The 26,514-nt window shown below is 51.1% G+C and overlaps 1 protein-coding gene across 1 annotated transcript; it reads left to right on the top strand.

The window, feature by feature from the left end:
• The first annotated feature begins 816 nt into the window (after positions 1–816).
• lig1 (ligase I, DNA, ATP-dependent) lies at positions 817–26,249 on the top strand. The gene is made up of 26 exons (XM_088633888.1): positions 817–1,030; positions 2,374–2,445; positions 3,196–3,361; positions 4,160–4,295; positions 4,817–4,942; positions 5,610–6,071; positions 6,200–6,296; positions 6,584–6,697; positions 7,055–7,111; positions 7,414–7,586; positions 10,405–10,571; positions 11,043–11,119; positions 11,288–11,379; positions 11,964–12,063; positions 12,460–12,545; positions 13,390–13,505; positions 13,954–14,049; positions 14,375–14,485; positions 14,618–14,689; positions 15,734–15,878; positions 16,278–16,360; positions 16,684–16,836; positions 23,517–23,570; positions 24,229–24,372; positions 24,486–24,578; positions 24,980–26,249. The coding sequence occupies exons 1-26, from the start codon at positions 1,014–1,016 to the stop codon at positions 25,058–25,060; spliced, it is 3,090 nt and encodes a 1,029-aa protein (XP_088490014.1). The 5' UTR covers positions 817–1,013; the 3' UTR covers positions 25,061–26,249.
• The last annotated feature ends 265 nt before the right edge of the window (positions 26,250–26,514 follow it).

Raw genomic sequence — 26,514 nt, 5'->3', positions numbered from 1 at the left:
CATAGGCTTCATGTCACACAAACAATCCAAATGACACGAACAATTCCTGTAAATTCTGTAAATGTCTGTGCACCAATAGTAATGTGCAAACATCATAAAATATGACAGAGAGAATTGCTACCTAGGCTGTTAAAGACTGTTGTAGCTGTTTTAGGAGTCAGGATACCATAAGGTATTTTGTCAAGAAATGGGGACTTAGACATATCCTGTCCTTATGGCAATGTGACTCTTTATTTTCACATTCAATATTATTATATTATTATGCTGCTGTAATTTCAACTAATGGGGATTCTGACAAAAGAAAACAGATACAAATGATCATGCTCTCTTTTTACTCCCATTTATAGATGCTGTTCAGAATGAAATCATATTTCATATTTCGTAACATATTCTTAAAGTCTTAGTTAAAGTCATCATAACTGGCCACTTTCAGTAGGCTGAACTGGCTGGCTTACTTCAATAATTGAATTTATCGTCGTCTAGACTGATTTGTACAGAGAATCTTTTTTTTTCTAAGTTTATATGAGTCTGATTTACTTTTGCCCATCGACTTAACATCATATACCCCTCTCCATGTATAGGATGTTCAATAAAGTCAAGCTGAAATAATCCACAGTTCTGAGTTTGCCCGTTTTTCTTTAAGCAGTAATAGCCCTGTGGCAATGAGAAGAGAATTCTGCGACGACCGCACCGTGACGGCGATACACTAACCTCTGCCCCCCACCAAGATGGCGACGTCGTGCGGCGTTTCCGGGTGTTTCGTGTCTATCTGTGTCAGAGAGCGAGATGTCTATGGTTCTCGTCTGCAGGGCGGGTTTTCCCGGCAGCTGCTGGGCGACGTCACTTTGGCGCTTCAGTTTAGAGTCGGAGCGCGCGGAAAGAAAGCGGTCGGGAAGGTGGCAGCACTTTGGATTAATTAAACAAACACACAAAAAGAGAAAAACACGTTATCTTCGATTTGATTTGCTGTTTGGCATTCTGGACCCGGGCCTTGAAGACATCCGGAGCTGACGATGCAGAGGAGTATAGCGTGAGTTTCATCACTGGCGATTTGCTGGGTGTTTGTGCATGCAGAGAGAGACTTTGCAGCAGCCTGGGCTGAGAGGGCATTGGGCATTGATGTGCACGTATCTGTATGTGCCGTCGTGTTCAACGGCTCTGCTGGCGTGCCTTGAAATGGTTTATTTTTTTCCGGTTGTGTTAACGATAGCACGCGTCGTTTTAACCGGGTTGCAAAAGAAATATGTGGTTTAAAAATTAAAAAAACAAGGAATCGCACTCAGCGATTGTGTCCTAGACACAGGTCTTTTCACAGGTTTGGGGTCTCTTCTACAATCGCCGATTGCATTCGGGATGAGCTGGAGTCTCACGGCCCGGCCTGCTGTAGGCTGTTTATTTGGCTGCTGTACTGTACTGTACTGTAGGGGAGGCTGGAGCCGGAAGTGTGCGTGTCCAGAGCCCCGCTTGGCAACCTGTTGACCGGTCAGTGCGACCTGCGGCTCTGACTTGAGACGAGAAACAATTTGCGCCGCCGCGTTTTATGCTCCGTGCGATTTAACGTTCAGGACTGACCGCCTTTTTCACTGCTGCAGCGTTGAGCTGCGTCCAGGCGCGTAGCTGCTGCGCGGTGATGCCGGTGCATTATTTATTTGCCAGCAGCCATGTCCCCCTGCAGCTCAGCACTGGCAGCCCCACTGGAGCTCAGCAGTGTGAGCCTGGTCAGTACCTGGATGGGAGACTCCTGGGAGAGCTGAGGCTGCTGCTGGAAGAGGTGTTAGTGGGGCCAGTAGGGGGCGCTCACCCTGCGGTCTGTGTGGGTCCTAATGCCCCAGTATAGTGACGGGGACACTAGACTGTAAACAGGCGCCGTCCTTCGGATGAGACGTAAAACCGAGGTTATGACTCTGTGGTCATTAAAAATCCCAGGGTGTCTCTCGAAAAGAGTAGGGGTGTCACCCCGGTGTCCTGGCCAAATTTCCCCCTGGTCTTTACCCATCATGGCCTCCTAATAACCCCCCTCTCTGAACTGGCTTCATCACTCTGCTCTCCTCCCCACTGAGAGCTGCTGTGTGTGAGCAGACTGGAGCTTCATCCAGGTGGGGGGACACACTGGTGGGGGTGGAGGGGATCCCCATGACCTGTAAAGAGCGATATTATTTATAAATTGCGGGGTTTGGAAAAGCAAGGTGTTGGGTAAAGAAATGTTGTTGAATCGTCTTAACCGAACGAAAATAAAATCAGATCTCTGGCTTATTAAAACCCATGATTTTAAAGGCGCTTCCGCCTGTAGTTATTGTCCGTGGCCCACACGGTTCGTGTCGACCTTGGTCGCTGTGCGTGTGTGTGAAATGAAGTCCGCGCTCTCTGTCGCAGCTCGTTCTTCCGGCCCGCGGCGGCTGGCGACGGGAAGACCAAGGGGAGCGCGAGGACCGCGGAGAAGACGGAGTGAGTAAAAGACTTTTACTGCCTTTTTACCCTGATCTCACTGGGCTTTACTGCACTGTACTGTACTGTACTGTGTTTGTACCCCGATCTCACTGGGCTTTTACTGTGCTGTACTGTGTTTTTACCCCGATCTCACTGGGCTGTACTGTGTTTTTACCCCGATCTCACTCGGCTGTACTGCTCTGGACTGTGTTTTTACCCCAGTCTCACTGGGCTTTAATGCACTGGACTGTGTTTTTACCCCAGTCTCACTGGGCTTTAATGCACTGGACTGTGTTTTTACCCCAGTCTCACTGGGCTTTAATGCACTCGACTGTGTTTTTACCCCGATCTCACTGGGCTTTAACTGCGCTGTACTGTGTTTTTACCCCGATCTCACTGGGCTTTAACTGCGCTGTACTGTGTTTTTACCCCGATCTCACAGGACTTTACTGTACTGTACTGTGTTTTTACCCCAATCTCACTGGGCTGGACTGCGCTGGACTGTGTTTTTACCCCAATCTCACTGGGCTTTTACTGTGCTGTACTGTGTTTTTACCCCAATCTCACTGGGCTTTTACTGTGCTCTACTGTGTTTTTACCCCGATCTCACTGGGCTTTACTGTACTGGACTGTGTTTTTACCCTGATCTCACTGGGTTGTACAGTAACTTTGCTCATCATTAAGGAGATCGTCACCCCCGGGTTATGATGGGGTGCCCAGCTCCCCAAGCCCCAGATCCTCAGCTCAACCTCTCCCTCTGTCTCCCAGGCCCGCCAAGTCCCCCCTGAAACCGCAGAACGGCACCCCGGAGCCCGACTCCCCCATAAAGAAGACGGCCAAGAGAAGCCGACGCATCGCGGACAGCGACGATGACGAGCCGCGTGGCGGGGAGACCCAGGGGGCCACTCCTGCACCCCAGGCTGCTGCGGAGCAGGTGAGCGCCCCGCTTTTCTCTCATGCCTGGGGGGCCGTGAGTTCAAATCCAGCTGGGGGGCACAGCTGCTGCCCCCTTAAGTGAGGTTGCGCCTGCAGTCCCAGCTGTGAGAGTGTCGGGAACAGACACTGCAGGAGACTGACAGGCGCTCTGGATAGCGGAATAATACAAGAATTCAGTCCCCAGGCAGTTAGCAACATGACCTCTTCGCACGACACTGTTTCCCATTCAACCTGAGCTATCCGTTAACTGGTTAACTGAAGGGTCTAATTGATCACTTCCTCGGTCAGTCAGACCACGCGGTCATCTGCTTCATGTTCATTGAATAAAGCCATCCAGTGAAACCTGCAGCGTGTGTGAGGTTGAGTCGTCAGCACCAGGTGGCTGCTCTTGGAGCAGGGGCAGCTGTGTTTTATCAGTAGAGCGAGGCCGTGTCTTGCATATTTGTTCGAATTTCAATCTGCCGGTAGCCAAAACAGCGTACATTCATGTTGTGAAGTGCCCATTTGTTGCTTGCTTTTATATTTATTAAGAGACGTCCTTATAGCACAGTGTGTATACATATACATTCCCAATGTAATGTTATAGATATATGTACATTGTAGCACGTCTGTTAGTTAATTGATTGGTGTAACTGACCAGTTAATTGGTTTAATTGGCCTTTTTTTATTTACTGTAAAATGTAAACATTCTTAGAAGACTTTCCCCTTTGATTGTATTGTAACGGTAAAATTGTCATCATATTTTTAGGGGAGCAATATTTTTAGGGTCTTTTATTCTGGGTTTTCTCCCCTCCAGGTCACCCCTGTATCTGCCCCTCCCCAGCCCAGGACGGATTCTGCCCCGGACGTCAGCTCCCCCTCCGGCAGCGAGGGCTCCCCCGGCAGCGAGGGCGCCGTCATCTCCCCCTCCGGCATCCCCAAGCGGCGCACCGGTACGCCCTGCCCCGAGGGGGCAGCGCTGGGTCAACCCTTCGGCGTGGTTCCCATAGATAGTTTGGCAGACTCATAATACTTCTTAACCCTGCATGCCGATCACATTGGAAACTATCTGCTATGAAATGTCTGTTGCACAACCTGCACTTATCCACTCATTCATGAGAGTACATAGTCATTGCAGGGACTAGTGAGCAGGAAGGGCTGCAATCAAGTTACAGTTGGCCGGAGCTCGAATGCCAGTTTGCGACCACATGGCGATTTATAGTACTTTCACAAAGTTCACAATTTAGCAATGCCATCGATGAATTTATTTTGTGATTGAGACTTAATAACCCGTCTGAGAAATTAATTAATTTAATTGATTAAGGGGGGCACAGCTTAAATCTGGGGATTTAAACCAGGATCCTCCTGGTTGTTTGCTGAAATACTTGAAGATCTACTTGTCTGTGTCTGTGTTGCTGTTCTGCGTGTTTTTCCATGTCGATGATGATGAACGGGAACTTGACTCCTTCTGCAGCCCGGAAACAGTTCCCCAAAAGGAAACTGGAGATCACAGAGGAGAGACGGGCGTCGCCCCCAGAAGACGCCGGGCCGTTGGAGAGCCAGCCCAAGAGAGCACGACTGGAGGATCGGGAGACGCCAGGTAAGAGTCTGAAAGGATTTGCTTTTGGAAAATGAGACTGAGAAATTAGGGAAACGTGTTAAGAAAAAACTGCTGGTCAGTACAGATCCCAGGACACTGTCAGTAAGAGTAGAGGTGTCCTGACTGGTCAGTACAGATCCCAGGACACTGTCAGTAAGAGTAGAGGTGTCCTGACTGCTGGTCAGTACAGATCCCAGGACACTGTCAGTAAGAGTAGGGGTGTCCTGACTGGTCAGTCCAGATCCCAGGACACTGTCAGTAAGAGTAGGGGTGTCCTGACTGCTGGTCAGTACAGATCCCAGGACACTGTCAGTAAGAGTAGGGGTGTCCTGACTGCTGGTCAGTACAGATCCCAGGACACTGTCAGTAAGAGCAGGGGTGTCCAGTCCGCTGGTCAGTACAGATCCCAGGACACTGTCAGTAAGAGCAGGGCTGTCCTGACTGCTGGACAGTACAGGTCCCAGGACACTGTCAGTAAGAGTAGAGGTGTCCTGACTGCTGGTCAGTACAGATCCCAGGACACTGTCAGTAAGAGGAGAGATATTAACTCCACTCTTGTAATTAATCTCTACTCTGGGTTACATTTTCCTGATATTCGGGGGTGGGTACTCTTCTTCACTTCTTTTTGCTTCTGGCTGTTCACATTTATGCGTGTGTGTCCCCGAAGCGGAGAAGGGGAATGGAGAAGCCATGGAAGTAGACTCCGGGGGCGTCCCCTCGGAGAAGCAGGGAAGCTCGCCCGTCGGGGGAGAGCCAGCCGGAGCGGCCGAAAGCGACCCCTCGCCCGGGGCGGTGGAGGGGACGGGAGACATCGCCGAGATGAAGGTCGAGCCGGGGCCGGGCGAGGCGAGAGAATCGGAGCCCTCCGAGGACGCTGGGAAAAAGAGGCTGGACGCCACGTCCAAGCCAGCTGCGCCGAAGGCAGGGGCCGCCTCCCCTCTCCAGAAGCCCGACGACGCCAACGCCAAGACCAAGACCAAGATGTCGGCCAGACCGGCTGCGAGCAGGGTGAAGTCCCCCCAGGCGGACAAGAAAGAAGGGAAGAAGGGAGAGGAGGTCGGAGCCGGGAAGTCGGTGGAGCCAGGGAAGGTGGAACCTGCCAAGAGCCGGGCCGTCAGCAGCTTCTTCAGTAAGTCCCCCCCCCCTCTGCCACGCGGCGCAGTGACCTGGGTCCCGCAGCCCCCGCCACGTCGCCCCCTCCCTCTCGGACCCTTCCCACCTTTTCCTTTCTCAAATCGGCCAACGTTGCTCCAACAGCCCCCAAGAAGGCGGCCGTCAAGCTGGAGAAATCGGATGGCGAGAAGCCTGCGGTCCAGACGTCTCCGCCGGAGAGCAGGGAGACCAAAGGAGGGAGGTGAGACTCGGGGATGGGGACAAGCACGGGCACGGCCGGGAAGTTGGGCACGTCGGGATCCCATTCCACATCCCTTTCTTTCCCCAGCAGGCTGCGATGGGAACGATGATGATTCAGGTGGGACCTTTGAACAAGGCAGGGTCCGCTGAAGTAGTTTCTAACAAGTGACACATTAGCCCTGCGTGCATATGTGATGATGTCACACCCCAGGAATCATGTAAAATCCTGTAAATGTTAAGAGCTGTAAAAGCTCGGCTGAGTGCCCCTTTCCCTCTGTTTCATCGTAGCTTCTTCGGCAAGCCGGCAAAGTCGGAGACGGCTGCCGGCACCCCCTCAGACTACAACCCCTCGAAGTCGAACTACCACCCTGTGGAGGACGCCTGCTGGAGCCACGAGCAGAGGTGGGGTGTCCCCTTCCGGGGGTGCTATCCCGGGGCAGCGGGCTCCTTGCGGGGATGTTCTGAGAGGGAATGTGATCCCACATCTGTGCACGCAGGCAGCGGCGTTTTAAGAAACCGCGCAGAGCTTTTCTGCCCGAGTGCGCATTGGGGTGGTGTGAGAGCGTCCGTTCGCCGTCTGGGGTGACTTGCAGATCTTGCCCGTTTCTTTTTTTTTTTTGCTTTAAAGCGGGAACGTTAAACAAGGCAACGTCTGTTGAAAGTAGTCGCCGGCCAGTAAAACAGTAGCGCTGCTAGTCGTGAAAATATCTTTATTATTTCCCGATCCTCTGAATCGCCCCTCTGGCCCTTTCCCTGCAGAGTCCCGTACCTGGCTGTCGCTCGGACCTTTGAGAAGATCGAGGAGGAGTCTGCCAGGTGGGTTTCCAGCTGGGCCGGGCTTTCCTGCCTTTCAGAACCTGTGGGGATAACAGCCCAAGACGGGCGTCTGCTCGGCCCCTGCGTTGGTCTGGCGGCCTGCCAAACGCTCATTTTCCCCAGATGCTTTCCTGGGATAGTTCTGGGTTCGGAGTCGTCATTCGTGAGTCGCATGGGTGCTTTCGTTCCGGTTTGCGGGACCGCTCGGAAACGGTTGTATTCTTTGGAATGACTAAATGAGGACAGAGGGTCCGCTGTTAAAAGCTGTGCGCAATCTCCCATCTCCCCCTTGTCCCTCGCAGGCTGAAGAACATCGAGACCCTGGCCAACCTGTTCCGCTCGGTGATCGCTCTGACCCCGGCGGACCTGCTGCCCTGCCTGTACCTGTGTCTGAACCGCATCGGGCCGGCCTTCCTGGGCCTGGAGCTGGGCGTGGGGGAGACCGTGCTCATGAAGGCCGTCGCCCAGGCAACAGGTACAGAACGGGACTCATGACACCACGTCCTAGCTCCTGATCTTAGAGGAGTTTTGAACTTTCCTTTCCTCGTCCCCGTTTCCTTTCTGTACACCACGGGACGGGGGGAAGTCTCTAGGCCTCCGATCCAGTAGGATTTCCAGGTCCCTGTGAAATCGCCGGTTTCCAGAGAACTGGGACAATCTCTTTGCTATTAGTTAAAGCAGCCTTTTTTGTTTTTGGGTGAAGTCATTTCTTTTTAATTTTTAATTTTAGAGAACAAAACAAAACCATTTTACATATAACCCACCATTATTCAGCCTTACATCACAGGCAAAAATGGTCTATTCCTGTTTGTCCCCCTAGTATTTTGCAATTATATAACTTTTAAACAAAACTATATACATTCAAAAGAAGGAAGATGCATACATTTATGAATATGAAAAGGGAGGAGATCAGTTATTTTGTATCTCAACAAAATCCAACCTTAAAGGTTTAATGTTCTGAACCCATCTAGACCAATATTTGACAAAATATTGTTCATTTGTAATTTTAGTGAAAATGTTATTTTTTCCATTATATGTACAGTGCCTTGCGAAAGTATTCGGCCCCCTTGAACTTTTCAACCTTTTGCCACATTTCAGGCTTCAAACATAAAGATATACATTTTTTATTTTATGTGAAGAATCACCAACAAGTGGGACACAATTGTGAAGTGGAACGAAATCTATTGGATTTTTGAAACTTTTTTTACTAATAAAAAAATGAAAAGTGGGGCGTGCAAAATTATTCGGCCCCCTTGCGTTAATACTTTGTAGAGCCACCTTTTGCTGCGATTACAGCTGCAAGTCGCTTGGGGTATGTCTCTATCAGTTTTGCACATCGAGAGACTGAAATTCTTGCCCATTCTTCCTTGCAAAACAGCTCGAGCTCAGTGAGGTTGGATGGAGAGCGTTTGTGAACAGCAGTTTTCAGCTCTTTCCACAGATTCTCGATTGGATTCAGGTCTGGACTTTGACTTGGCCATTCAAACACCTGGATACGTTTATTTGTGAACCATTCCTTTGTAGATTTTGCTGTATGTTTGGGATCATTGTCTTGTTGGAAGATAAATCTCCGTCCCAGTTTCAGGTCTTTTGCAGACTCCAACAGGTTTTCATCCAGAATGGTCCTGTATTTGGCTGCATCCATCTTCCCCTCAATTTTAACCATCTTCCCTGTCCTGCTGAAGAAAAGCAGGCCCAAACCATGATGCTGCCACCACCATGTTTGACAGTGGGGATGGTGTGTTGAGGGTGATGAGCTGTGTTGCTTTTACGCCAAACATATCGTTTTGCATTGTGGCCAAAAAGTTCGATTTTGGTTTCATCTGACCAGAGCACCTTCTTCCACATGTTTGGGGTGTCTCCCAGGTGGCTTGTGGCAAACTTTAGACGAGACTTTTTATGGATATCTTTGAGAAATGGCTTTCTTCTTGCCACTCTTCCATAAAGGCCAGATTTGTGCAGTGTAAGACTGATTGTTGTCCTATGGACAGACTCTCCCACCTCAGCTGTAGTTCTCTGCAGTTCATCCAGAGTGATCATGGGCCTCTTGGCTGCATGTCTGATCAGTCTTCTCCTTGTCTGAGCTGAAAGTTTAGAGGGACGGCCAGGTCTTGGTAGATTTGCAGTGGTCTGATACTCCTTCCATTTCAAGATGATCGCTTGCACAGTGCTCCTTGGGATGTTTGAAGCTTGGGAAATCTTTTTGTATCCAAATCCGGCTTTAAACTTCTCCACAACAGTATTACGGACCTGCCTGGTGTGTTCCTTGGTCTTCATGATGCTCTCTGCGCTTTCAACAGAACCTTGAGACTATCACAGAGCAGGTGCATTTATACAGAGACTTGATTACACACAGGTGGATTCTATTTATCACCATCAGTCATTTAGGACAACATTGGATCATTCAGAGATCCTCGCTGAACTTCTGGAGTGAGTTTGCTGCACTGAAAGTAAAGGGGCCGAATAATTTTGCACGCCCCACTTTTCATTTTTTTATTAGTTAAAAAAGTTTCAAAAATCCAATAGATTTCGTTCCACTTCACAATTGTGTCCCACTTGTTGGTGATTCTTCACATAAAATAAAAAAATTATATCTTTATGTTTGAAGCCTGAAATGTGGCAAAAGGTTGAAAAGTTCAAGGGGGCCGAATACTTTCGCAAGGCACTGTATTTCCTTTATTAATTCAATTAAATCATTCATTGTTGTTGGTAAATCTAGGAGAAGCCACTTTCTTGTTATAGCTTTCTTCCCTGCTGATATAGGGATTCCAAACAAGTATTCGTCAGTTCCCCTCCAATCAAAATCCAGTTTACCAAAATATAAAGCCTCAAATGTAAAGGGTACATTCCTATCAAATAGAGTTTCCAGGGCCTCATGTAACTCCTTCCAGAAAAGCCTTATTTTAGGGCACTTCCAGAATATATGCCAATGATCACCTTGGTCTCCGACACTTAGTTTTCCCCAGTATGGTGCGCCTTCTGGCTCGGAGTAATGAAAAACCGAACAGTGTTTTTCCAGCAGAGCTCTCTCCATAAATGCGAGTTTGGATATCTCTGTTGAAATTCACAAAAGTTAAGCCACTCTTCATTCGAAACTCTAACCGGGTGAACTCATTCCGAGACCGTTCAGGATCAAAATCCCGTTGGCGTCGGGGCCAGGCTGCGTCCGCGCCGGTCGTTCTTGTCGCTCTCCGCGTTATCGGTTCCCTGTTGTAGCCCGCCAGTATCTGGGAGCTGTCACAGCCGTAAGGAATCTCGAGGCCGACAGCAGCACCGTGTTTCTGCCCTTTCAGGCCGGCAGCTGGACAAGATCAAGGCGGAGTCCCAGGAGAAGGGAGACCTGGGATTGGTGGCCGAGAGCTCCCGTAGCAACCAGCGCATGATGTTCACGCCCCCCAAGCTGACGGCGACGGGGGTTTTCGGCAAGCTGACGGACATCGCCAAGATGACGGGGAACGCGGTGAGTGGGGGGGGGGGGCAGAAGACGGGGGCGGGGGGGTCCACCAATGGCAAAGGGGGCCGATATCTAATATCATTCTCTCCCCAAGGATATCCGAGATCCACCTTTCCCAGGTGTTTAGAAAGGCTTTCGCTTAGTGTCTGTCTTCTCCATTGCCTAACCTCCGCTGTGCTTCTAACTGCTTGTCTTTTGTCATTTGTAATCCTTAATAACCGTTTTATTTTTAAAGCCTACTTTGAGCACCTACTTCTAATAAGTAAACTTTATTATTATTATTCTATTATTATCCGGTCGTGCAGACATTGGCTAAGCCAACTCCCGAGTCAAAGAAATCCTGGGGCGACTAGCTGCTCCCTGCTTTGCTGTGATCTTGGCCGAGTGCTTCTTCTGGGGGGGGTGGGGGGGGCAGTACGCTAGCGTTCAGTCCCACCCCAGCCAGCCCCCGGTCTCATACCTCCTCCGTCTCCGCAGTCGACGCACAAAAAGATCGACATCATCAAGGGGCTGTTCGTGGCCTGCCGCTTCTCCGAGGCACGTTACATCGTCCGGTAAGGCTCTCCCGGCCTGGTTTCCCGAAACCCGACCCGTTTCCCCCGCCGACGCCTGGATTCGGGGCCGCCGATAACCCTGCCGTCTGATTTTTCTTCTTCGGGATGTGCTGTTGGGTGGGGCGAAGGTCCGGGACTAAGAGCACCATTCCCCGGGTTGATTCGCAGGTCTCTGGGCGGGAAGCTGCGGATCGGCCTGGCGGAGCAGTCGGTCCTGGCCGCTCTGGCGCAGGCGGTCTGCCTGACCCCGCCGGGACAAGGTGAGCCCCGGCGCCCTCGCGCCCGCCGCCTCCAGGAGCCCCGCACCAGGCGGGCGCAGTCGGATCCCCGTTCGGGACGTGTCCCGATATGATTGGCGCTGCTCCAATTAATTAATGAGCAGAAATGAATGTATTTGTCCGGGTAGGTCAGTGGGGAACTGATTCTGCTGACGATCCGGTGGCCCAGGCGTGATTTATTGAGGCGTTTTTCTGAGAGCAGACCAGCACCAGCGTTGTCCCCTGTGGTTTTGAACCTCAATCCCTCCTGTCTGGTTGGGCTCTGGGCTTGTACACTTGACATCACATTACGAACAGACCCTTTCACTCGGGTGTGAAAACATTTCTTAGGTTTTGTCAGGGTGAGATTTGGGAACTAGATTGTAGCCGGTTCTCTGCGTCTTGCGCAGCTTATTCTTAGAGAGTTTAGTTGTTTTTAGGTCTTTGAGGGCTCTTCTTTGCTTGAAAGTTGCTGCATAGCGTCATTTGATTGCTAATATGGAGAAAGGAATGCCGAGTTTTACACCAAGCAAGTGAAACGTCCGTTTTTGCTCTCTGCTTCCCCCAAAACCCACCCCACGGTGCAGAATTCCCACCTAAGGAGGTGAATGCTGGGAAGGGAATGTCCCCGGAAGCTCGGAAAGCCTGGATTGAGGAGAGAGCCCTCATCCTCAAACAGACTTACTGGTAAGTCCTTTCAGACACTTTGTATTGTTCAAGTAGGGGTTCAAAGTGACTTGCGAAATATCGCTCACAGACCAGATCTTTAACATGTTAAGCATTTCTCATGTCTCAGGGATTTCTATTTGTCTGTTTTGGCTGAACAAATTTCAGGCACCAGTTGGAGAGAGCTTGAAACACTCCCATAGGCAGTAGTACTTTAAATGACGTCAAATGATAGATGAATTCCTCTATCTCATCTCTTTGGTTTTTTGTTTGTTCTTCAATGAACACATTTGCTCCAGTTTTACTTTAAAATCCCAGATTGTAACTGCCTGGGCCTCCAGCGTGTAGAATCCCTTGGTGGACATCGCTTGGATCTTGGATTTGTATTCCCTAATTTCCCGTCCCGTCCCGTTGCAGCGAGCTTCCCAACTATGACGTTATCGTTCCGGTCTTGCTGAAAGAGGGGATCGAGGAGCTGCCGAAACACTGCAAGCTGACACCTGGTAGGGAGAATTCCAGACGCTTTGCTTTCCTGTTCCGGCCACTCTGCCTCTTGTGTTTTGTTATTTATTTTCTCATCTTCGTTTTGACTTTCCCTCTGAGGAATTGAAAAGCAGCAGCTTCTCAATTCCCCAGTGGGAGAGAAGATGACCTCACTCATAAAGAGCACAAGAAAAGTTGCCTGTAGTACTAGGATCTACAACCAGCCACATCTTGAAGTGGCCCCGCATTTGGCTCTCGCCCACCTTCCTCGGTTGCCTTTGGGATCCTCGATGTCAACGAATGTTTCCTGTTCTCTGTTCGTTTTCCATCTGTGAAGATGGGCCGTTTGATTTGCAGCTGAGACTGAAATGCTGCCCAGGGTTGACCCAATCGATGTCCTTCGGGATCTTCCAGACTTGAATCCTGTCTTTTCTCGTTCTGTTCGGTTATACAGTGATGCAAGGAACCTGTCCGCGTACTGTTGAGGGCACAGGTGGAAAGTGTGGTTTAAATGGCTTTAAAACCGGGAAGAGGGGGAGAACTTCTGTACCCCAAGGGCTGGGCTGTGAGGAGCAAGCAGCTCCGGGCATGTTGTTGGAGCTGATAACCCTGGCTTCTTTCAAGAAACAGCTGATCAGATCAATTGATTATCCATTACCAACTAGGCTAAAGGGTCCGCATGTCCGCCTTTTGGTCCCACCCGTTCTTATGCTCTAACAGTTCCCTGGCAGTCAGTATCTTGGGGGGTATCTCTGGTGACCTCTTCCTACGGCTGTAATAGTCTCTTTGTGTCTTGGTGGGCCGCCCTGTTCCCGCTCCTCAGCCCTAGGGTCACCAGGGTCATGCGCGTTTGGTCTCCTGCAGGGGTGCCCCTGAAGCCCATGCTGGCTCACCCCACGAGGGGCATCGGCGAAGTCATGAAGAGGTTCGACGAAGCCACCTTCACCTGCGAGTACAAGTACGATGGGGAACGGGCGCAGGTGAGCTGGGGCGCGGAGGTGCCTGGGGGGGGTGGGGTACGGTCGCACCTCCTCACTGTGAAACCCCGAAGAGGGGGACCCCAGGCTTGAGGTTAGATGAGAATCGGAAAACCCTCGTTGGTAGCCAGCCAGACTTTGTCATCTGATGAGAATGAACATGTTTTGGCTGGCACTTGAATCCAGGGTGGTACTTGTTTTATCCAGTCGGGTGGAGCTGGTGCTCGGAGGATGGGCTCAAGGGGCGGAGCCACAGCTTAGAGGGTTGACTAGATGGGCGGAGTCATAGATCAGGGGGTGGGGCCATGGGGTCAGGGGAGGCCTTGTGGGACGGGACCGCTCTGGTGGAGGGCCTTGCTCAAGGGTGCGCCGGTCGTGCCCGACGAAGTGTTCACCTCCGCTGCCGCAACCCTGGCCCTGACCGTGTCTCCCTGCTGCCCGTTTCCTTCAGATCCACATCCTTGAAAACGGAGAGGTTCACATCTACAGCCGAAACCAAGAGAACAACACCAGCAAATACCCCGACATCATCTCCAGAATCCCGCAGGTAAGAGCTCCTTTCCGTTTCTTCTCCCGACTCGCTGTTTCATTGCTCAGCTCTGAGGGCTGTCAGTTCCTCGTGACTCCAGTGAGCATGGGAGAAGTCCTCACTGTATCAAGCTTCTCATCCACTTGCATCCCTTGTTCCGTTTCTAGTTTCAGATGGTTTGTGTCATCCTAGTGCCTTTGTCCATCTTGATCACCCTCGGTCAGCCTAGTGACTCTCTGCCCGTCTCTCTCTCTCGCCCTCGGTCAGCCTGGTGGCTCTCTGCCCCTCTCTCTCTCTCGCCCTTGGTCAGCTTCCTTCTGTGAATGTTTGTCTGTCTGTCCAGGTGAAGAAAGAAGAGGTGCGCTCCTGCATTTTGGATGCGGAGGCCGTGGCCTGGGACAGGGAGAAGAAGCAGATCCAGCCTTTCCAGGTGCTGACCACTCGCAAGAGGAAGGTACGTCACTGACCTGTCCGCACCGGGCAGCCTCGAGTTCAAAGCGAGCGGCCCCACAAAGCAGCCAAGCCCATTCCGGAAAAGGTGGGGCTTGTGCTCTTTCAAGAATGAGTTTTTCTTTCTTTTTTTAAGGATGTGGACGCCTCCGATATCAAAGTCCAAGTGTGCGTGTACGCCTTCGACCTGCTGTATCTGAATGGAGAGGTAAGAGAAGGGTGTGCCCCTAGAAATGCGTTGTCTGAGCCCTAGATAAGGCACGTATTCAACGGACACATTTTAGCTCTCATGAGAAACACGTGCTGTCTCTGTGGAACTGTCTCCAGTTTGGTTTGCCCGCCAGTTACAAAACTGTGGTCTTCATCGATGTTTATTAATTAATGAATTAATTAGATTAATGAATTATCCTACTTCATATTAATGTACAAAATTGATCATGCTTCAGTCATTTCATGTCATTCCATTCCGCGGTTGTGTAACCCATCGTGCCTGGGAAAAATTATTTATTAAAATCTCTTTGTAGGTAATGGCAATGCCATACCCGAGATTTTATTTCTAAATATCTTCCAGTTTTAGAAAAAAAAAGTTAAATTTAAGGAAGTGTTTTTTTTCCGACTGGCAGCGCTTTACAGATAATGGGAAATCCCACTACCACCACCAAGGTGCAGCACCCACGTGGATGATGTGATGGCAGCCATAGTGCTCCAGTACGCTCACCATATGTCAGCTCTCAGTGGGGAGGAGAGCAGAGTGATGAAGCCAGATCAGAGAGGGGGGTTATTAGGAGGCCATGATGGGTAAAGACCAGGGGGAAATGTGGCCAGGATGCTGGGGTCACACCCCTACTCTTTTCATGAAACACCTTCTTGACGGCTTGTGGCTTCTTAAATTTTCTTCATTACTCTGCGACGGGGACGCTATACTGTAAACAGGCGCCGTCCTTCGGTTGAGACGTAAAACCGAGGTCCTGACTCTCTGTGGTCATTAAAAATCCCAGGGCGTCTCTCGAAAAGAGTAGGGGTGTCACCCCGGTGTCCTGGCCAAATTTCCCCCTGGTCTTTACCCATCGTGGCCTCCTAATAATCTACAAATTGGCTTCATTAGTCTGTCGCATCATCCAGGTGGGGCTGCACACTGGTGGTGGTGGAGGGGATCCCCATTACCTGTAAAGCGCTGTGAGTGGAGTGTCCAGAAAAGTGCTATATAAGTGTAAGCAATTATTATTATTATTATTGCACGTGTTTCCCGCAGTCGCTGGTCCGCCAGCCCCTGTCCAAGCGCCGCGCCCTGCTGCGGGAGAGCTTCACAGAGCGGGAGGGGGAGTTCATGTTCGCCTGCTCCCTCGACTCCGACAACACAGATGTCATCGCCGAATTCCTGGAGCAGTCCGTCAAAGGTTGTTCCCTCTTTGCTTTCCCAGTGAAGCCCGTTTGTTTGTTTGTTTGTTTGTTTGTTTGTTTGTTTGTTTGTTTGTTTGTTTGTTTGTTTGTTTGTTTGTTTGTTTGTTTGTTTGTTGTTTTTTTTGCATCCGCATGTTTTGCCAGCGACCCGTTGTGGACTCCCACCCTCCTTGGGTTGGGCAGCCTCGGATCTGTTGTTGGCCTGTGCCGGAAGCTGCTGATCCTTTTTGAGTTGGATCCGTCAGTAGGCCAACCTCTGTAGTGAGGCTGCAGGACATCCAGGCCCACACCGAGCGCTGGGCAAAACGCTGCTCGAGACTGTAACCACTGCGACGTGTTTCCGCAAGCCTCTTGTGGCTTCTTTCATGTAGCAAAAATTGTCCCCCATCGTGCAGATTCCTGCGAGGGCCTGATGGTGAAAACCCTCGAGAAGGACGCTACGTACGAGATCGCCAAGCGGTCGCACAACTGGCTCAAGGTAAAGGCCTGCACTCTTCGGGCGGACGGGGTTTCAGATCTCCTTTTCTCCTTCCGGGGACAGCCTTCAGAAGCCCTGCTGTGCCTGTCACGGGTTTTTACTCTTTTTTTCGCTGATCTGGGGGGTTTGCACGTAGCGGTCGTGTTTGACTTCCTCCCCTTTTTGAGGTGATGGGGTTGGTAATGGGCAGTTGTGCCAGTAACGGGCTACGTCCGTCCTGGGGTTCTCCGTATCCGTATCCGTTTTCTTGTCGGTTTGGTGTCCAACTGGTGCGGGAAGGCTCTTGTTTGACCCCCCTTTTGCTTTCGTCCCCTTCTACGCAGTTGAAGAAGGACTACCTGGAGGGCGTGGGGGACACGCTGGACTTGGCTGTGATCGGAGCCTACATTGGCAAAGGGAAAAGAACTGGGACCTACGGCGGGTTCCTGTTGGCTTGTTATGACGAGGAGAATGAGGAGTACCAGTCAATCTGCAAGGTGGGCTCCCAGCTCTCACTGTGGCTGCAGTGCAGTGTTAATGTACTGGAGTGTCCAGTCAGTGTGTCTGTATTAACCACTCTCTCTCTCAGTGCAGTGTTAATGTACTGGAGTGTCCAGTCAGTGTGTCTGTATTAACCCCTCTCTCTCAGTGCAGTTTTAATGTACTGGAGTGTCCAGTCAGTGTGTCTGTATTAACCCCTCTCTCTCTCAGTGCAGTGTTAATGTACTGGAGTGTCCAGTCAGTGTGTCTGTATTAACCCCTCTCTCTCAGTGCAGTGTGAATGTACTGGAGTGTCCAGTCAGTGTGTCTGTATTAACCCCTCTCTCTCTCAGTGCAGTGTTAATGTACTGGAGTGTCCAGTCAGTGTGTCTGTATTAACCCCTCTCTCTCTCTCAGTGCAGTGTTAATGTACTGGAGTGTCCAGTCAGTGTGTCTGTATTAACCCCTCTCTCTCTCTCAGTGCAGTGTTAATGTACTGGAGTGTCCAGTCAGTGTGTCTGTATTAACCCCTCTCTCTCAGTGAAGTGTTAATGTACTGGAGTGTCCAGTCTGTGTGTCTGTATGAACCCCTCTCTCTCAGTGCAGTGTTCATGTACTGGAGTGTCCAGTCAGTGTGTCTGTATTAACCCCTCTCTCTCTCAGTGCAGTGTTAACGTACTGGAGTGTCCAGTCAGTGTGTCTGTATGAACCCCTCTCTCTCTCTCTGTGTGTTTCTCGCGAGACTGAGTGAGTGAGTGGGCGGAGCTTCGGTGGGTTTGATCGTGTGGCGGTGTTTTCTTCACTGGGTTTGTGTTTTTCTGTCTTTTTTGGGGAAAAGCGGGGTTTATTTTCTCATCATGGCTGGTTCTGGAGGCTCTGATCCTCCAGACCTCTCCTTTGAGAAACTAACTCGTCGCCATGGTGTGAAAATCTCCCCTGCGGAGTTCTGTCCGCTTGAGAGGTGCGTTCTTGCGGTCGGGGAGGTCGTGGGCTGCAGGAACATCAGGTCCGCTTCCCGCATGAGTGGAGGTATAGTCATTTTCTTGCAGTCTACCGATTTGGCAAACACCCTGGTGGAGAAGGGAGTTGTCCTGGACGGCACCTTCACCCCGGTACTGCCTCTCGCGGCCCCGGCTCGAAAGATCACCCTCTCCAACGTGCCTCCGTTCATGAGGAACGAGCTGCTGGAGAGGGAACTGTCCCGATACGGACAGGTGGTCTCTCCGATCAGGAGGGTCCCTCTGGGCTGCAGGGCTCCGCAGCTGAAGCACGTCGTCTCTTTCCGGAGACAGGTCTACGTCATCCTAAAAAACCCCACGGAAGAGATCAATGTGGCCCTTAAATTTCGTATTGACAGCTGCGACTATGTTGTATTCGTGACTTCGGAATCGATGAAGTGCTTCAGGTGCGGGAGCGAGGGGCATGTGGTGAAGAACTGCCCGGAGGTGGAGGAAGAGACAGGCAGGGAGCCTCAGCCCCAGGGCGCACAGGAGGCTAGCCGACAGCGTCAGGCAGCGGGGAGCGGAGCAGCGCAGGGAGGCAGCGGGGAGTCAGAGCCCACGGCCGGGGTGCAGGAGAGGAGATCGCTGGAGGGAGCAGGTGAGCCCGAGCCGGTGGCGTCCCAATCAGGAGAGCAGATAGTAAAGAGTGGACCACCGCAGCCCTCAGAAGAGCAGGGAGCCCCCCACACCGGAGAGCAAGAGATGAGCGCTGGCGGAGAGAGGGAGAGAGAGAGCAGGTAGTGACACCGACAGGGGAAAACGCGTCTCAAGCGCCAGCGAAAATTGTAGACACGGTGTGGGGAGGAAATGAGTTATCATCTGAAAAAATAGATGATGGTTTTAAGACGCCGCGGAGAAAGCGCACGAAAAAATCTGTGCAGAGTGCGGTGCAGAAGAAGCGCAGCACAGAGAGCTCGGTGGAGGGCGGCTCTGTCGCCGGCCCGGGGGCCGCGAGTGACTCCGACACCGGGAGAGTGAGGACGCGCTGGAGTGTCCTCGCCGCCACCGCCGCCGCCGCCCGGAGCTCCTCGGAGTCCGGGAGCGACGACGAGGGCGGCTTCACCGACTCCTCTCTCGCCTCGGGCTCCTCGGCCCGGCGGAGCTGCAGAGGAGGCTACAGTTTCCAGAGCATTAGGGAGTTCTTAGAGAAGACTAAAGGTAAGAGGGGAACTGTGGTCGAGGACTTTTTTCCCGACACCGAGCTCTTTGTCCTCTCCGCGACGCGCCATCTGAAGAGGGGCTCAGGTGCGAATGACTTCAGCGATCAGGAGAGATGGCGCCTGAAGAGCCTTTTAGGTAAGATCAAGGCAGGACCGCGGAACGCACCTCAGCACGAATGAGTCCTGTCCCTCACATCACATCACTATCCGACTGCGTGCTACATGTCTGTTCGTGTTTTATGTTTTTTCTTTTTTTCTTTTCCGCAAACATGGGCGACATTAGGATAGGGAGTTTGAACACCAATGGGTGCAGGAGGGCTTTGAAGCGAGCTGCGGTGTTGGAGATTATCAAAGAAAAGAACCTGCAGGTGACTTTCCTGCAGGAGACCCACACCGACAGCTCCAACATCATCGCCTGGCAGCGGGAGTGGCAGGGGGACATCGTGTACAGTCACGGGTCCCCTGTGAGCGCGGGGGTCGCGGTGCTGTTCTCTGTGGGGTTCAAGCCCCTCTCTATCGCCGTCCAGGAGGTGGTGAAGGGTCGCCTGCTACTCGTGCGAGTAGTTATCGGAAAGAAAACCTTTGTTTTTATTAACGTTTACGCTCCCACCGACGGCGGGGAGAGGGTCACCCTCTTCAGGGAGCTTGAGACTGCACTGGCGACCTGCCAGCCTGAAGAGCTGGTCTTCCTGGGGGGTGATTTCAACTGCACAGAGAACAGCACACTGGACAGGAATCATGCAGAGCCACATGGCCCGTCGGCCAGGGAGTTGCGCAGGATCCTCGTCAAGTCTGACCTCACTGACATCTGGAGGAGATGTCATGGGGACACGAGGCAGTACACCTGGGCCCAGGTCAGGGGGAATACCCTCTCTCTGGCCAGGCTAGACCAACTTTACTGCCGTAAACATCATTACAGCATCGTCAAGCAGTGCTCCATCTGTCCAGTGGGCCTGTCGGACCACTGTCTCACTGTCTGCACAGTCGCTGTGCCATCAGTGAGGGCCCGCAGTGCCTACTGGCACTTTAATACCCAGCTGCTTGACGATGCTCACTTCTGCGACTGCCTCGTGTTCTTCTGGCAGCAGTGGAGGAGTCAGAAAGCCCACTTTGTCTCCCTGAGGCAGTGGTGGGATATTGGCAAGGTGCAGATTCGCCAGTTCTGCCAGCAGTACACTGGAAGTGTCACGAGAGGTATCCATGAGTCCATGAAGGCTCTGGAGAGAGACATTCTGGAGCTCCACCAGGCTCTGGAGTGTCGTGCAGACAGGAGGCTAATTGATGACCTCCAAACCCAAAAAGAATCACTCATTGGCCTTCTGGACACAAAAGTACAAGGAGCTCTAATAAATTCTAGGGTTCAGAGTGCATCACAGGTAGACGCCCCGACTCGCTATTTCTTCGGCCTAGAGAAGAAACCGGGCCAGAGCCGGCAGATCCACTGCCTGTGCTCGGAGACAGGGCAGGAGCTGCACGAGGCCGGGCAGATCCAGGAGAGGACCGTGCAGTTCTATAAAGCGCTCTTCTCCAGCGAGGCTAGTGAGGACTCGGTCCGCACACGCAGGTTCCTTGAAGACCTTCCACAGGTCCCCGAAGAGGAAAGGGCAGGGCTGGAGAGGCCTCTCTCCCTGGAGGAGCTCTCCACCGCACTCAGTGGCTTGAGCAATGGCAAGACCCCTGGTCTCGATGGCCTGCCAGCCGAATTCTATCGTGCCTTCTGGGCTGTGCTGGGTCCTGACCTGCTCGATGTATATTTGGAAAGTCTGGAGCAGGGGGATCTGCCACTGAGTTGCAGGAGAGCTGTTGTCACCCTGCTGCCCAAGAAAGGGGACCTGTGTGACATTAAGAACTGGAGACCTGTTGCCCTGCTGTGTGTAGATTATAAAATCCTGTCCAAGGCTCTGGCCAACAGGCTGAAGGTGGTGCTGGGGTCTGTGGTGCACTCCGACCAATCGTACTGCGTGCCCGGAAGGTCAATCTTTGATAACATATTTCTGATTCGAGATGTTTTGGCCACCTCCAGACTATTGGGTTTAGACACTGGTCTCATTTCGTTAGACCAGGAAAAGGCCTTCGATAGGGTTGAACATCAGTATTTGTGGAGGACCATGAGGTCGTTCGGGTTCAGCCCTGTCTTTGTTGCCATGATTCAGGTGCTGTACAGTGACATCTTCAGTGTGCTAAAGGTCAACGGAGGGCTGAGTGCTCCGTTTCCAGTGCGGAGGGGAGTCAGGCAGGGCTGTGCACTCTCAGGAATGCTCTACTCCCTTGCCATCGAGCCTCTGCTACATCAGCTGCGCCGGGTCATCAGGGGCCTGTCCATCCCGGGCTGCCCCGACTCCACTGTCAAGATCTCGGCGTACGCTGATGACATCATGGTCGTGGTCAGTGGAGAACAGGATGTCAGGGCGCTACAGACAACTTTAAGTGATTTCCAGCGGCTATCATCAGCCAAAGTGAACTGGGCCAAGAGTAGCGCCCTACTCCTGGGGGAGTGGAGCGAGATGGGTCCCCCAGCCTTGCCAGAGAGGCTCAGCTGGACCAGAGGGGGACTCAAATACCTGGGGGTGCACCTGGGGGATGAGGCCAGCGTGAAAAAGAACTGGGAGGGGCTCCTTGAAAAAGTGAAAGGTCGTCTGGACCGCTGGCGCTGGCTGCTCCCCCAGATCTCCTACAGAGGCCGGGTTCTGATTGTCAACACCCTGGTGGCTTCGATGTTGTGGCATCGCTTGGTGTGTCTGGAGCCACCAGCCGGACTGGTCGAGGAGCTGCAGGCCACGCTCCTCGACTTCTTCTGGGACGGACTGCACTGGCTGCGGAGGGGCGTCCTCTATTTGCCCAGAGAGGACGGAGGGCAAGGACTTATCGACATCCGGAGCCGAGTGGACGCCTTTCGCCTGCAGGCAGTGCAGAAGCTGCTGTTCGGCCCGGCCTCGCTGTCCTGGAGGGAGCTGACCTTCACCCTGCTGCGTCGAGCAGGACACCTCGGGCTCGACTGTGTGCTCTTCCTAATGGACACCAGCAGGGTTGACCTGTCTCCACTGCCGCCTTTCCAGCGCAGTCTCCTGGAAGCCTGGCGGCATCTGCGCGTGCAGAGGGAAGAGGAGCGGCCCAGTCTATACTGGACACTCAGGGAACCATTAATACACAATCTACGAATGGACATAGAACCGGGCCGCTCCTTGGACTTTACCAGCAGACTGGTCCACGCCAACATTACACAGCTCCACCACCTGCTGGACGTGGATCAGGGCTGCTGGCGCAGCGTGGAGTGGGCGTGTGATGCGCTGGGACTACACTCGCGGCGGTGTGTAGACAGGTTTCTCAGTCAGCTTCGCTCTGCTCTGCCTCTCCAGGAGATGCTGCTGATCCAGGGTCTGTTTGAGGACCATCACATTCCAATCACACAGCCTCCTTTCCCTGGTCTGCTAGTGTCTCCTGCGCTCAGTCCCGGACCGACGGGATCTCTCCTTGAGCCCCTTGCCTCAGAGGAGAGGTCTCTAGCTGGTGTTGGGGGGAAATGTCTGTACAGACTAGTCGTAACATCTAGGCACCAGGCCCAGCTGTCCGCGCTCCCTGACACCCCCTGGAGGGCTCGTCTGGGAGTGCCGGATGACGTCCGGCCTGCCTGGGGTAGCCTCTACAGATTTCCCCTCAACAAGAGGGCTGGTGATCTGCAGTGGAGGGTCCTGCACACCATCCTGGGGGTCAACTCGTTTGTGTCGGTTCTGGACCCGGCGGTGTCTGACGCCTGTCCCTTCTGCGCTCAGAGGGAGACGGTGTTCCACTGCTACAGCGCCTGCCCCCGCCTGTCGCCCATGTTTGCTGTACTGATCCGGCTCTTCACCAACCTTGGCCTGGCCTTCAACAATGTTATCTTCGTGTTTGGGGTAGGTCACACAAAAAAACGGAAAACTCAGACCCTCCTCGCTAATTTTTTGCTGGGCCAGGCCAAACTCACCATCTACAGGACTCGGAAAAATAAGATCTCTGGTTCCGGGTCTGTAGACTTGGTGAGGATGTTCGAAGGGTTGGTGAAGAGCAGGATATCGTTAGAATTTCTGTTTTACAAATCGCATAATGACCTCAGAACATTCGAAAAGTTTTGGTGTTTTGGAAATGTCCTGTGCAGGATCATAAATAATGAAAGAGTTTTATTCCAATTATGATTTTTATTTATTTTTATTATTTTTTTTTTCTTAATTCTTAAAATAGAGTTTTAAGACCCTTGATTAATACTTTTGTTTTTTTTCTGTCAAATAAAGTTTGATTGAACTCTCTCTCAGTGCAGTGTTAATGTACTGGAGTGTCCAGTCAGTGTGTGTATTAACCCCTCTCTCTCAGTGCAGTGTTAATGTACTGGAGTGTCCAGTCAGTGTGTCTGTATGAACCCCTCTCTCTCTCAGTGCAGTTTTAATGTCCTGGAGTGTCCAGTTAGTGTGTCTGTATTAACCCCTCTCTCTCTCTCAGTGCAGTGTTAATGTACTGGAGGGTCCAGTCAGTATGTCTGTATTAACCCCTCTCTGGCTTTTTAAGATTGGGACGGGATTCAAAGATGAAGATTTGGAGCAGCATTTTAACTTCCTAAAGGTAATTCTCCAAAACAGGATTGTTCTGAAAACCAGAAAGTGTTATTTTGTAATAGAAGATCTCTGTAAAAGAGCCAATCTTTTAGACAAAGTAGGGGAAACTCAGTTGCAAAGTTTGGAAAAAAGTACGCTTTAAAGGTTTAAAGTTGCATGGTTCCTTAATTGATACACATTGCCAGTAGATGGCGGTAGAAAATTCTCAATGTCCCCTGGGGTCAAAAGAAAGCAGATGTATGAAATGCCAGTCTAGAGGCATGTGGAATTTCATTATTTAAACTAATTTCCACAGAGCATGTGAAAATGACCCAACTGTTTTTTTTGTAAAGTGTCTTGTCACTTTTGCTTAGGAGCTTTTATTCTGCAAGGGTAGAAAATGCTTGCAACCCTGTAATCATATCCCGTACAGGATTGTTAGGGACAGAATGAGAATCCCAGTGGCCTAATAGATAAACAGCCCAAGGCTGGTGGATTGTGTCCCATGTGGTGTGGTGTTGTCTTTTGGGCGAGATGGGACAGATGACCTCCTCTGGTTTGTGTGTGCTTTTGTGATCCCAGTTTCCGTATGACCATGACGTTCCAAAAGCATCCTGCACGCTTATGAAAACGGTTTGTTTATGGACTGAGTGCAGCAGTGCTGAAGCCCGAGTTGTGTGTTGCAGGACCACACCCTGCCCAGTCCCCGCCCCTATTATCGCGTGGACCAATCGGCCGAGCCCGACGTGTGGCTGGAGGCGGTCCAGGTGTGGGAGGTGAAGTGCGCCGACCTGTCGCTGTCCCCTGTTCACAAGGCGGCAATGGGACTGGTCAGTCTCCCTTCGGCATCCTTCGCTTGCATTCGTGATTCAAAGTGCCCGCCGGATTCTCGAAATGGAAGTTAACTGTGTCTCTTGCAACGTTTATTATCGTACGCCTCTAGGCGGACTCCGATAAAGGGATCTCTCTGCGCTTCCCTCGTTTCTTGCGGATCAGGGATGACAAGAAACCGGAAGAGGCCACCACCGGGGCGCAGGTCAGTCACCTAGGGGAATATTAACCCCCGAATCCCCCGAGTCTAATTTTCTAGGACTCTTTCAATAATTGTTTTAAAGCCTAAGAGAAGAACAGGAAAATGGCCCAAATAAGACCTTTAATATTCACGTGCAGGTGATCTGAAGTGTTCCTGCACGGTCTCTCTTGGGGAGCGCGGTATTTTTTTCAGTCCCGGTGCAGAGAGAGAGAAACTTCCTGTGTTAACACCGTGGGGTGTTACAGAAGTGACATCGCCCATCGTGGTGCCAAGCCCTCGCGCTGCGAACGTGCCAGTCTCGTGACATAGCGTGAGCTCTCGTGAGCAGAGCAGTGCACGTTTATCTGATCGCGTTCCCCGTTTTTTTTTCGTTGCCCACACCCTGTGCCGTTCTCGACCCGCAGGTGGCAGAGCTGTACCGAAAACAGCAGCAGATCCAGAACCAGGCCTCCGGCGAGAAGGCAGACCTGGAGGACTATTACTGACGCCCCCATCTTCCAGCGAGGTGCCCCGACTCCCCCGTTCTCAGCCTTGACCACCAACGCCACCGCTCAGACACACACGCGGCTGCCGCCTTTGGCCTGGCCAGAAACGATTTGCTTTTAGGTTCTCGGGAGTGGGTGAAACATGCCGGTTGACGGCGCAGTACGTTTATCCGCCTTTTTACTCTGCAGAAGTGACAAAATCAGGGCGGTGCTGTGGGATAGACCATATTGTAATTTTTATATAATATTTTTTATACGAGGAATGATGTGATCCCAGCCCCGTTCCTTTTTGCGACCACTGCGGGTTCGAGAGGTTTAAGGTTCATGGCAAGTGTCTTCCCAGTCGACCGTCTGCCTGTGTGTGAAATCAACAGGGGTGGGGGTATCATCGGCCTTTGACGTCTAGACGACAGGTGACAAATTCCGTTAAAAAAAGGTGTGCGAGAGTTTGAGTATTTCAATTGCAGCTTTCGAAGCACGTTGAGAGCACAGCTGTTGAAAGCTTGCTTATTTGGAAGCGTTGTAGTACCCATTTAAATGCATCTCTTTCCACGGTACCAGTCATTGTATTTGCTATGTTTAAGTCTTACTGTGAAGAAACCGGATGAGGGTAGCAAAGAAGCTGGCGTTGCGAAGATGGAAAAGACTGTTCAAGGAGTGATGGCAGGTTGTGTCTTGGGTTTTAGTTGTGCAGGAGCACCGTTAACAGGGTAAAGGGCGTTCTGAAGCAAACTGGGCAGTTTTGACACTTGAATAAATATTTGTTGTTTTTTTTTTATATTTGTTATATGTTGATTCAGAAATGTCAGATATTTTTTTCCCACTGGCAAAGAAGATTTTTTAATTCCTAGAACAGATAAAGAGTGCAAAGTCGATGACTCGCAGAGGCGGGTTTGTGATCTCGTTGTCCGAAGCTTGCGGTGTCAGCGGTGCAGTTGAAAAGCCTTGAATGCTGTTCAGATAGAACGTGTCAGATGTTGATCAACTAGCAGTGTTTCATGGAAGTGATCCATTTTTAAAGTAAACGATTGTGCCTGTAAATACATTACTAGAATGTGATGTTGAATCCAAATAACCGTGTAATAAAATAAGATGTCATTTTGTTTTGTGAACATGCTGTTGATTCTTGTCTGTTGTCTTAACTACAAAGGAACAATTTTAAATAAAAAATGCTATACTTTCTGCTAAATGTTTTTATAATTATCCTGTTATATAAAGAACTTTAATACTTATATAATAATAATAATAATAATAAACTTTATTTTATATAGCGCCTTTAAAGGTGGCTTCTCAAAGCGCTTTACAGGATGACAATAACAATAAATAAGAAAACTACAACAATAAATAAGAAAATTTCACAAGACAGGACACAATTATTATTACAACAATACAACAATAACAATAGAGGAGACCGTGGAAGATGGTATTAAGAAGAGCAGAGGGGTGAAGAATGG

The sequence above is a fragment of the Lepisosteus platostomus genome, chromosome 6 (assembly GCF_059453375.1).
Source record: "Lepisosteus platostomus isolate fLepPlt1 chromosome 6, fLepPlt1.hap1, whole genome shotgun sequence".
Lineage (NCBI taxonomy): Eukaryota > Metazoa > Chordata > Actinopteri > Semionotiformes > Lepisosteidae > Lepisosteus > Lepisosteus platostomus.
The sequence above is the reverse complement of the archived record's forward strand: the minus strand, read 5'-3'. Positions and strand labels throughout refer to the sequence as shown.

What these genes read in the sequence shown, in the direction of transcription:
- lig1 (XM_088633888.1), top strand. An exon ending in GGCCGTCGCCCAGGCAACAG is followed by an intron (nt 7,587 to 10,404) that starts GTACAGAACGGG and finishes CTGCCCTTTCAG; the next exon opens with GCCGGCAGCTGGACAAGATC. An exon ending in TGCTGTATCTGAATGGAGAG is followed by an intron (nt 14,690 to 15,733) that starts GTAAGAGAAGGG and finishes TGTTTCCCGCAG; the next exon opens with TCGCTGGTCCGCCAGCCCCT.